The following is a 12193-nucleotide window of genomic DNA, read 5'->3' on the forward strand; positions in this document are numbered from 1 at the left end:
ATTTGTAGTACATAAACTGCAAATTAGAAAACAAAGACTCAGATTGAATGAGGGTGTACAAGGCCCAGACACTAGGGTTTTTTAAATCCTCACTAAAAACACACTTTTTCTCTCTGACCTTCTAGTCAGAGCGGAGCATGACACCTGACTATTCCCTGTGTTTTTGTTTTTTTATATTTCTGTTGTAAATTATTGTCTTTTATTGTGATTGTAGTAATGTGTTTTTATTACATGTACAGCACTTTGGCTCGACCAAAAATCGCTTTTAAATGTGCTATATAAATAAAACTTGATTTGATTTGATTTGATAAGTGACTTCCTCATTGGGATACCAATTCTTTTAATGAACCTGATCATTGTTCAAATGACAGATGAATTGGTTTCTGTCAATGTGCTGATTTGTACAACTTAGATTAGCGCAGTGTTGCGATCACACACATCACATAACTTAATCCAGGTACGTTATCTCACTGGTGAAAGACAGCAAGACAAATCTAAGTTAAGATAATTGTTTTTTGGCCTCTTCACATACGACAATTCGTTTTGTCAAGAGCAATCTGAAAAGTGGAATAAACTTGAGTGCCTGAGGGGACAGTTATGCCCCATGCTGCTGGACCTTACAACACCAACTCTCACAAAGGGCAATCCCCCAAAGCTTTCATGTGTCGTCATGATTTCCCTCATGACAGAGATATCTTTATTCATAGCTGTTTCTTAGTAAGCCACAGTTTGATCAGGAAAATTGATGTGGCTTCAAGCTTTCACATCCTAAATAGGCTTTTATGCCATTGATCTTCACAATTTCCATGGAGGATTAAAAGTCTCTATTAAACTCCCCTGCAACTAATGTGCATATCTGAGGTATAGATTTAGACTTTAAATACTATAGGATACATAAGCTACTCCCACAAAATAGTTCTGAAATGTTAAATCTATCATATCAAAGATCCTACGACAAGATAACGATTACCTCAATACAAAAAAATATAGACTAGTAACGTTTAGTATCAACTATCCATTGAATTCTAAGTGAGACAGCATAAGGTTGCACAGTGACAGGATGTTCATCTCCCAGTGAGAAACACAGCGATAGGCTTCACTGATTTCCCTTTTTTTCTCTTTTCATTTTGGTATAATTACTGAACAAACGATAACATTGGAAAAAATGGTAAATATCGTAAACATCGTACCAGTACAAAAGCACATTGTCGCAAGACGTGGTCAGAAAACACCAACACAGGCAGCACTGGCTGACAGCTCTTACTCCTCCTCCATTGACTTCTCAATCTCCTTCAGCCTGCGGACAAACTCCTGAGCCTCCCTGTCTCCGATGCGAGCGTCCAGCATCCTCATGATTGGCTTTTCTGGAGGGGTAGAGCAAACAGATGAGAGTAATTCCGACAGCTGACACAAATATCTCTAGATTGAATGGCTTTTCATTTTGTATTGGAGAAGTAATTGGAAACCCATGGCCTACACCCTCTGGTCTCCCAAGTAGCCAATATAATGTTAGTGTAAAACAAAGAGCTTGATACATCCTGGAGCTATATGTACCGCTGGGTTTACTGCGAGACAGATGGAGAATGGCAGGCTGGACGCTCTTGCCGGCGGCTGAAGCGTTTGGTCTCCCCGGCCAGCAGAAGTCGCTGAGAGGAGCCACGGCTTCTCCGGCGAAATCGTTGGTGGAAAGCCAGTCGTAGTCCATCACGGTGAACGTCAAACAGGCAAACCTGTGTCTGTACTGTTCCGGACTGACGTGACTGGAAGAGAAAACTCAAGTTAGGCTCAGGGCCAGTTAACCAATAGGGAGATAAAGAAAGGGAAACTCACAAGTAAAACAGTTCGTCGAATACTGGGTGCAGGGTCTTCAGTTTCACTTGCGTGCGCTGACTCTTGGCCATAGGGAACAGGTGGTGAGGACAGACCTCCACTATGACAAATGGGTCACTCAGACCTGAGGAAGATGAGAAAAAAGTTAATGAAAACTACATTTTTAAGCAGCAACCTGTATTTTTATCTGTATATTTGACATTTTACCGTTAGCATCTAGTGCAATAATATCCGCAGCGTGCAGCATCTCCACCGTCAGTCTCTGCTCCGGAGCGTCATAGTAACACTTCACACTGATCCGACCAAAACGGGTATGTTTAAGTGTTTTCTGAAAGATTTTTTAACAAAGAGGATTATTAGAATCAGCACGCAAAGCTGAAGTGAAATTAACTTATATTAAAATATGTTGTGAACACATTTTAAGTTGCCAAAAGCAGAAATAAGCAGAAAGAACTATTCAAAGCACATCAGTGTACTTGTTGCACCGCCTGACAGCATCTTGTTTTTCGACAGTCCAGGAGAAGGGAGACTTTCAATCAGAGGTAAAACAACAGAAGACAGAGGGGTTTTCTGTCCAATCAATACGCCCCTGTGCACCTTAGGGCTAAAGTGTCAGTCTGGAAAGTGGAAACACACCTGTAGGGAAATCTTCTCCAGATAGTACTGTTCAATCAGCTCAAAGGAGGAACATTTATTCATCTTAAGCTCCTCATCCAGGGCCTAAAACCGCATGATAAAAACGGTAAAAGGATTAATAAACATTTAAGTTAGGGTATAAATGTTTAAAAAAATAGAGCCTACCTTGTATTCTCCACTCTTCATGTCGTCCAGTGTAAGACCCTCTCCCTTGACATGCATGAACTGCAACAGGGTCTAAATCATTCAATTGAAGAGAAATAAAACGTGTGAGCCAGGACTTATTGCGCATATATCTCTCTGATGTTTGATAGACATAGTTGCTCACACACACACAGCATAACACACAATAAAACTCTAGCCCTGTCGTGTAGCAAGCCATGAATTTTAATGCAAATCTGCCACTGACAGCTGCTTAATTTTGGCATTAGAATATACAATAGCTTCCACGTTGTCATTCATGAGGGAACTCACTTTACTGCTTAACAACAGACTTCATAAATATCTTATTTACATGTATGCTAATATTGGTACGATACAAAGCATAGAGAGCTTATTAAAAGATGGTGGTAACAGTAGTGATGTCTGTTAAAAAAGAGCTTTGTGTATCACTGACCTCCACTGTGTACTGGAAGCGGTTGTAGAACTCCACCTGAATGCCTCTGTTTTCTGCCACCGCGTCCAGGATCATCCTCAGGAGGAGTTCCCACAGGCTTTGGAGAACTCTGAGGGGCATCAGACACAATGACTCTTATACACATGAGCGTTACTCAATACCACTCTAGAACTCTCATATAGCCTTATGTATATGTTCACAATTATTTATCGCAGCGTCTTATTTGCTGAGCTGTCACAGTTTTCACTCTGGTTCTATTAAAAAAAACGCAATCTTATTACAGAAGAGCACGGTTATTCATCTAGACATTAATAAAACATCTGTCTGAAGTTCCAAAAGTGCCAGTGTAGGGCATGCTGGCATTTGTCCTAGTTTGCAAGTCAAATTGATGTTGATGACGCAGTGTTTTATTTATATGCAAAATGCATGTTGAAGTGGTGCACATTTGATGCTGGCTCTTTAAATCATGCTTCAATCATTAAGTAAAAAATGGCTACCTGTGGTGCAATAGTGGCCCTGACAGTTTTTTTGCAGACCTGCTTTATATGTAACTGCTTTTTTTGAGTTTCAAAATGGTGTACTGAATGTTTTCTTGTGATTGTTTTATCAATAGCTGCGCATACACACATGATGCAAATGAGCTGGTAGGCAAAATGTGGCACAATTATAAGTCTAAGTCTCTCGAATGTATCTGCATTGCCCCTGTCAAACTGAAACATAAGTGAAGTCATATTCATAGTGAGGGAGCGAGAATATGAAAATCATTACCTAGTCAGATTCTCCTTTACAAGGTTTTCAGTGAGGATGACCATAGTGTCTTGTAAGTACTTCATAAGAGGGGACACAGCCTGAAAGAATGGCAGATGAACATACATTACATTTGTGATTGGCCTGCAATAATCACTGATACAAGAATGGATGCTGAAAAGAAGCAGTGCTAGCCCTTACGTCGTCATTGTTGATGGAGTCTGGTGATAGGCTGATGTGCTGGATGTACCTCCGCAGCTCAGGCAGCATCTGCACACAAATATCCTCTCATACATGTGCATGCAGATGCATAGAGTATATAAAGATGCAAAAAATATATAAAGCAGGATATTATATATACATGTATATATATAAGTGTGTAAGGAATGGAATATTAAATATTAAATTGAATATAATGAGTCACTGCTGGTAGAAATCTCCCCGTTTTGAGTGGATTTACACGGTTTTCATTTGCGTTGCTGTTTATATTTTAACACTGTATTTGGTGCATGTGTGATACTATGGAGTAGTATTTGAAAGCAGTTGTACAGGTTTTGAGCTGCGCACCTTGTCTGTGAGCAGCGTGATGAGACGCTTGGCCTCCCTCTGCAGGTCCAGGTCCATGTTGAACAGCTGCCCATTGAGAGCCTTGTAGACCTGCTCCTTCCCCTCCACCCCACAGGACTCCTCCATGGCCCGCTCCACCCCCTGCCAGTCCAGGTCCCGGGGCAGGTGAGCCAGGAAGACCCGCACGTGCTCCGTGTTGTTCAGCGCCACGCAGAGCTAGCAGGAAGCGAGGAGGAGCAGAAGAGGAGAAACAAAGGGTGGAGCCAGAGAAACAAAGTAGGAAAAGGAGCAGGGCTACAGAGAAGTGGAGGAATGGGGTGCGAGTGTAAATCATTGATGACGATAAGAAGCAACTGAGTCTGAGTGTAAACACATCGGATCTCTGGATGAGCCTTTTGTGTTGCCAGGGAGAACACTCGCTGACATTTACCTCCCACGTCACTGTGTGCCCTCCCCCCTCTTCTGTCTTATTAGAGGCGTTACCTGCACGGTGAAGCTCTTATAGTCTCGGCCCTGCTGGTTCCTCTCCACCTTGCGTGTCATCATCTCGGAGTAGCACACAGCCTCGCTGCAGAAATTCTTTGACGATAGAATACCAGTCGTGTTAATACAGTGAAATTCACAGTTCCCTGTTTGACTGCTTCATTAATCCTGTGAGTACGTTTGCGAGTCTGCTCAGTCATGTTTCTGTGTGTGCAGGATGAGCGTTGACACTGGAAGCTGTACTCACATCTGTCAAACGCGTGACGAAGATGAAGGCCCCCGCAGAGTCTGGCCAGGCCAGCTGGAGCCAGATCTGTCGTACCTGGCTGAAGCATGTGGTCACCTCCACTGCTGAGGAGCTGTGTTTGGCCTGCAGCAGCGGCTCGAGCTGCTCACACAACACACAAAGCACATCATTCATAGTGTGTGAATAGCACTTTGTGGACCACATCTCAAGATGATTCATGTATGCAACAAATTGTCTCACTAACACATTACTAAAAGCAGCTCTAAAAACTTTTTTATTTCATTATTTTATGAATATATTTGCAAGCAGTTAGTTGTAATCTCATACATTATGATATATCTGTAGTAAGTATTAAACACATTTGAACCAGGGTATGATTTGAACACATGTACAAACTGTTAAAGGGGCCCTATTGTGCTTTTTGGGGTTATCCCTTTCCTGTAATGTGTTATATCGTTTTTTGCACATGTACAGTAAAAGGTCTTCAAAGGGTACAATCCCAAATTCCCTCCAGAGGGAGTTTCTCTTCCACACACAAAATGAGCATAAGAGGGCCCCTTTAATAAATACTTAAAATGCTTTGGTGTTTTGAAGAATTTGTTAGTAGTTTATTCCCCTGTATGAATTGTAAATAAAGGACTAGGATTGGTAGTATCTACTCAATAGCTTGCACAAGGACACTTTGACATGATACTGCAGGGGCTGGGATCGAACCACTCTACTTCTGAACGACAGATGACCATTTAAGCCACAGCCACCTCCATAGATATCCATTACAACACACTTTGGGATTGCTTTAGTCACAACATCAAAAATATTTAGAAACTATGGTAATCTATGCATTTCTTAAAAACAAACAAACCAAAACAATACAAATTACTCATTATATAACCATATTAAGTATGAATAAGGATATATATTTTAGATTCTGTATGCTCTATTAGATATATTTATAAATAATTAAATACAATAACCTTAGAATGTGCCCTCATATCAGCTTACAACTAAATGATAGTGTATTTGGATGGTCTCTCACCTTGTCCATTTCCACTGCTTTACGAATTCTGTCACAAGATCGGTCATGGATGATCTGCAGCCACTTATGAATGGAGGACTTGAACCAGTTATGAAAGCCTGTCAAGGCCAACATTTTAGCATCCCTGTAAGAAAAGAAAGTTATTTGTAATAAATACAAAGCAGAAGGAAGTGGGAGAATTCTCATCTTCTTGCTGACATTTAAATCGAATAACCACCGCTGAGAGCTTTAAGCGCTGCTATATTTATTGTCATGAGAGTCTAACTTACTTGAGAGGCAGAAACTCCCGAAAGCCTTTGAGGATTTTCAAGGACATGAAGAGCTCAAAGATGGTCTCTCCCATTGTCTGCGTCAGTCTGGAGCTCTCCTGCTCCAGAGTACCACAGACACGCTCCATCGCTACGTTCACATCATCGGCAACCTGAAGGATCAAATCATTTGTTCAAGCACCTGTTTAAACCCCAACAACAACAACAACGCTGCATGACTCGCCCAGGTTGTGTAAAACTACTACCACAAGGACTTCTTAATGACAAACCTGTTTCTCCAGCTGCCTGTATGAAATGCTGAAGAAATCTACTTTCACCGCACTGCAAGGACAAAGAATAAATGGAATCAGTACAACAAATACTTAATCAAATGTCTGTTTCTGTGCCAGATAGCATTACATTTCTGCATTATCCTTAAGTGGATAAGGTGTAGACCAGGGGTGAACAAACGACGGCCCGCGGACCATTTTGAATCGGCCCTCGGCAAATTAAAAAAGTATAATGGAATATGGCCCACAAATTAAACTTGTGCTTGTATTATATTGTACTTCTTGAATATAAATGTACAAATATATTACACAGTAGTATTCATGTGTTGATAAGGCCACTTTTCAAATACATTCAGTCAATTAAAGTTGGAAACATTTTCTAACATATCGTAGTTGATAAGAAAAAGCCCAATGACTTATTTACATAACAAGCTTGAAATACACCCTTCCTATTTCTCCTTATCATAATCAATCTGAGGCTTCTGTTTTAAGGGATGATCTGCCAACACTCACAAGCATCATTTACCTACATTTGATTGATTTTGCTAACTTACAGTATGACTGAACTTATGAGGCAATATACCTCGTGAGTAGCCCAGACCTTTGTATATTATTCTGTATGTGGCCCTCGGTGAAAAAAGTCAGACACCCCTGATGTAAAGTGTTGACATTGACCTGGAGAACAGTGTGTTGTAAATGTTCTGGCTCCTCTGCACGTCCGCACACGCGGCATCGACCACCTGCACCAGCTTCTTCAGCTGCTCCTCCAGAGTCTGCGTTTCCAAAACAAAATGAACAACATCATGGATATTCATTCTCAAGACAAGTCACCGTTAGAAGTGATTTCGGTCATCAGGAGTTGTGTTCATCAGAACAAACGTACCCCATCCTCTGGCTTATATCGCGCAATTATGCTCTCGTACCACTCCACGGTCCCTTTCTGTTGGAACAATTGCACAAATTAAAAGAGAATCATTGAGTTAATTAAAAGGTGCCCTGCAGTTGGTAGAAATGTGCATCATAACCATCTATTTGTCTTCATGTGCATACTGCTTTGGTGGAATACAAACATATACAGTGGAGGAAATAAGTATTTGATCCATTTCTGGACATTTCTTTTTGATATTCTTACTCTCACTGTTCAAATAAACCTACCATTAAAATCATAGACTGTTAATTTCTTTGTAAGTGGGCAAACTTACAAAATCTGCAAGGGATCACATACTTATTTCACATGGACCTCTAATTCAAGCCATTCATTTACAGCACAGCCCGAGTGGTCATCACCTCCACCTCTGAGTGAGCCTGCTGTAAATGTGTTGTGTTTTTATTATTATGCCTGTTACCTTGGCAGCGGTGGTGATGTCCAATTGCAGATCATTACGAAGAGGACACACAGTTTTAAACGCCTGCATGTTCTGCATGTAGCCAATCCCCCTGGCATTCACAGACAGAAAAAAGACTATTACAACACAAGACTGATTTCAGGTGCTGGTTTCAAATCATATTATTCATAGGATATAAAATATCAAACAAGGACGAAAGCTTCCACTCTATTTTTATGCGGGATCCTGCGTTGTCTCTGCAGGAGAGGAGAGATTCAGCCATAACTTTTAGATGAGTCACTCTGTGTGTGTGTGTGTGTGTGTGTGTGTGTGTGTGTCTGAGAGGTGTAGAAAAATACGTCCCTTGAGGTGTTGATAACTAGGCAGAGCTGGACTTCTTACTGTCTCCTTAAAATAAGTCTGACATCGCAACATGAACTCAGAATAATTAGCTGACAGTAATGCATGTTGAACAGAGGTCCTAGTTTGGAGAATTTCTCTGCTTCAGTCGGTCTGTCTAAGACTTATAATATTTCTGCTATATCAATCATGCTAATACATTTAGCACAGATACCCATGGTCTTCCATAGATAGTTTATCATGATTTAATGGATATGTGAGCTCTCTGGTTAATATTTCTTGATGGCCAACACATTGGGAGCTTACAATGTGTCTAAAATAGAAGCCAGGGTTTCCATGAAACTCACTGTGGGTATTCATGTTCTCCAAAGCATGGATGGTTATGATTATGTGATTTGATCAAGCATAAAGTTCCACAAGCCCCAACAAAATCTCTCTACATATAAAAACAATCATCTCTTACACGACAGATTCAATTTTTATTTAAATACAAATACAAATATGTACCTTTTGTAACTCAGACTTTGAAACACTAACATATTTTCTTTTCCTGTTATATAATTAAAATATTTTGGGATTCTTTCTAGTATTTGCTAAACTATAATGACATAACATATGCTAATATAAAACTTGGCCTTCAATTGGGAAACAGTAATAATTTCATTATTTTAGCTAAGTTTTTCATTCACAAATGTTGCTTCCTCACAATTTCTCCAGTGTTAAATGGTTTTCCTGATCAAATGAAACTATACAAAATATCAATTACATGTTGCAAAACAAGAAAAGCCTGACAACTTTACAGATTTTTAAGCACGTTAATTCCTGACCACTTTTGTTCTTTTCCTATTTTTTTTGTAACTATGTTGTTCAATAAAGTTATAAATACATATTATATATCAATAAATGATCTTCAATTTGCTGGACATATTCATGCTCTGAAAGGTATTGCTTTCATATTTCATGGCTGTACATGGCTTGTCTTTACCAGTCAAATGCAAGCATCATATTATAAAGAGAATAATACAGTATGTGTCATGTAAAGTAAACATATTGAGGTTGTTGCTTATGACAAGAAGTTGCTACAAAATATTACTATTTTGTATGTTATATACAATAACATTTAGAAATGTGTAATGAGCAATGATTAAGATATTTCTGTTTGAGTAGGAAGCCCAACGCAGAGTGTGAGTGCCAGGTGGAAGTGTGTGTGAAGGCGGGTGTTGGACGCGATGTGATGGCAGTGTGACTTTACCTCAGCATGAGCTCGTAGCGTGTGATGGCAGCGGCGCTGGTGCAGGGGAAAACCTGCCGCATGTTCTTCATCAGGCACAGGCAGTGCTCAGTGTACAGCCTGAAGCTGTCTGACAGCTGCCGCTCCTGGACACAGGAAGGCCCTCAGTTAGAGGCCCTCAGTTAGAGGCCCTCAGTTAGAGGCCCTCAGTTAGAGAGGCCCTCAATTAGCCACTCAATTAGAGCGGCACACCGGCTGTCACACATTTTTGGCTGGACCAAAAACCCTGATGCATGTCAGTGAAGAGCTAATGAGGTGACTGTTTCCAGATGATGATAGGTGATGGGCTGTATGTTCTGTGTGCACAGCTTTATTGGCACTAAGCTTTCTGTATGCTACTCTTTCTTTAGGAAGAGACACTACACATGAAAAGTGTTCATTAAAAGAAATCTCCATGAATTCCTCAGTTGATTACTTACATCAAGAAGACAATCCTTTGTATGTTTAAAATATTCAAATGTGGCATTATCTGAAGCTAACTTTTCAGATGGAATCTAAAGAAATATACATTAGCATTGAAAAAGTCAGAAAAATAAAGAGCCAATTGTGAATATTGGATGTTTTCTCTCCACCAGTCTGAAAGAAGATATGTTATTGAAGCAAAATAGCCCACAGAAAAACTGCACATGAAAAGAAGGATGTTTGGTAAGCCGCTTTAGGTCAAAGAACATACCAAGGTTATTTATTATAACGTTAGTCTTAATTCAAATGTCCAGTAGAGGGTGAGTTCCACATGGGAACATTTTTTGAAAAGTGAAGTTTATCTAGACTTTTATCTCAGGATTCAGTCTGTTTCCAGGTGATGAAAGGCTTAGTTTTCTCCCCTGACTGACTGTGAACACCTACCAGGTCTCCCCTCACAGTGACGGGGTCCCACTCGGCATCGATGGTCCTCAGGAGGCGCAGCAGCAGGGAGTAGCACACCCTCTGCGTCCGATGGTGGCTGCTGTAGCACTGCCAGCGACTGCCACCACAAAAAACATGCACTTTTACCTGATGCTTAAGGGTTTTTATTTAATTTGATCAATATCTATTCCTTTATTACTCACATAATGGCCTGCTGCAGGGGGGAGAGATCAGTTTGCACAGCATGGTGAGTCAGCACGGTCCATGCTGGAGGACAGACATGCCCGTTCCAATTGTACGGCTCTCTCTGGAAATATATGAGGACGATTATCATGACAGTTCAAGACAAATCTGTTTCTACTCAACAAGAAAAAAGAGAAGTATTGTTGTGGAAGCTGGATGCTGAAAGCTGAAGCACAGTTGGAACAGTGGCAATGGGTTTGATTTGGGAGGCGTGTGGTGCAGTGGATAGAGCCTTGGTATGGGGATCAGATGGTCACAGGTTCAAACCCCACTGCAGTCAGCATGTCGTTGTGTCCCTGGGCAAGACACTTCACCCCAAATTGCTCCTGTGGGGATTGCCCACAGTATTGAGTATGTAAGTCGCTTTGGATAAAAGTGTCTAACAAGTGACATGTAATGTAATGTAATTTGATGAATTTGAATACAAATGTGTATATTACCTGTGGAATATTTTATATTTAAAAAAAAGATGCTACATTGAATTGCTGGCTTTAAAAGTTGAATTATACCATTAATGTCTAAAATATGTGGAGCTGTTGTGCACCGACAGAAATGTTAAGGGAGTTTCATTTTCATGTTGGCTTATGGTTGTTTTTGTCACTCACCATTTACCTGTCATTCCAGGTTGCCTGATTGTCTACTTGTTGTGTGTCTCCCGCGCTCATCAGCACCCTGATTGTTTCCACCTGTGTCTTGTTATCCTGTGTTTAAATTCCCCTGTCTCCCATGTGTTCTTCGTCAGTTCGTCTTGTCTCATGCCTAGGTCAGATCTATGCTCTTCTTGTTGTCAAGATATTTTGTTCCTCACTACGTGAGCGATTTTCTTTTGTTCTCTTTTTGTCATCTCATCCAGAGATTTGATCGTGTTTATTTTGTTCATCTATCTGAAAATAAAGTATCTTACAAATACTTTACCTCTGTCTCCTGGGTCGTGCAATTGGGTCCTATACCCTGAGTTCCTAAGTATGTAACAGGAGCATTGTAGGGTTTGAATGGTAATAAGTGTGCAAATATTTTAATACTGAATATTTCACAAATTTGAATGAGGAAATGATCCCTTGAAAATGTTGCATACTTCTGAGAGTTTAAAAAGGTAGACATTCTAAAAGTTGTGAGCAGAATTGATGATAAAACTATGAAAGAAGTCAGAAAAACATGGAGGAATAATAATAAAAACATGTTGCTGAAGAAGAACATAGCTTCCAGATTGAAACAAAACTAATACACTATTAATAAAGTAAGTAAATGTTAAAAGAATGTTAAATTGTTAGTTTTGCCTTTATTATAGAGGTTGCTCTGAATGAATACCTGCATTGAAACCCACCTTAACATGTGCATGCTCATACTCCACGATCTGACTCAGCAGTTTCTTGTGAATGGAGACATTTGAGTCTTTCTTAGACAAAGCTGTGTCCCTCTGAAAGAAAA

General features: G+C 40.2%; 1 protein-coding gene across 1 annotated transcript in view; it reads right to left on the reverse strand.

Moving 5' to 3' along the window:
• Nucleotides 1-288: 288 nt before the first annotated feature.
• Nucleotides 289-12193, reverse strand: part of baiap3 (BAI1 associated protein 3) — a 46994-nt gene continuing 35089 nt past the window's right edge. The window contains exons 13-34 of the mRNA XM_034143824.1: nucleotides 12090-12182; nucleotides 10726-10829; nucleotides 10523-10640; nucleotides 9638-9762; nucleotides 8047-8137; nucleotides 7584-7640; nucleotides 7376-7473; nucleotides 6701-6752; nucleotides 6432-6583; nucleotides 6163-6286; nucleotides 5127-5267; nucleotides 4880-4975; nucleotides 4397-4612; nucleotides 4031-4099; nucleotides 3851-3930; nucleotides 3083-3191; nucleotides 2632-2703; nucleotides 2467-2550; nucleotides 2038-2158; nucleotides 1831-1954; nucleotides 1555-1760; nucleotides 289-1364 (exon numbers count right to left, since the gene is read on the reverse strand). Coding sequence (XP_033999715.1) covers nucleotides 1261-1364; nucleotides 1555-1760; nucleotides 1831-1954; nucleotides 2038-2158; nucleotides 2467-2550; nucleotides 2632-2703; nucleotides 3083-3191; nucleotides 3851-3930; nucleotides 4031-4099; nucleotides 4397-4612; nucleotides 4880-4975; nucleotides 5127-5267; nucleotides 6163-6286; nucleotides 6432-6583; nucleotides 6701-6752; nucleotides 7376-7473; nucleotides 7584-7640; nucleotides 8047-8137; nucleotides 9638-9762; nucleotides 10523-10640; nucleotides 10726-10829; nucleotides 12090-12182 — 2436 coding nt within the window. The 3' untranslated portion in view covers nucleotides 289-1260. The remainder of the gene's footprint in view (nucleotides 1365-1554; nucleotides 1761-1830; nucleotides 1955-2037; nucleotides 2159-2466; nucleotides 2551-2631; nucleotides 2704-3082; nucleotides 3192-3850; nucleotides 3931-4030; nucleotides 4100-4396; nucleotides 4613-4879; nucleotides 4976-5126; nucleotides 5268-6162; nucleotides 6287-6431; nucleotides 6584-6700; nucleotides 6753-7375; nucleotides 7474-7583; nucleotides 7641-8046; nucleotides 8138-9637; nucleotides 9763-10522; nucleotides 10641-10725; nucleotides 10830-12089; nucleotides 12183-12193) is intronic.

This window comes from Trematomus bernacchii, unplaced genomic scaffold (assembly GCF_902827165.1).
Source record: "Trematomus bernacchii unplaced genomic scaffold, fTreBer1.1, whole genome shotgun sequence".
NCBI lineage: Eukaryota > Metazoa > Chordata > Actinopteri > Perciformes > Nototheniidae > Trematomus > Trematomus bernacchii.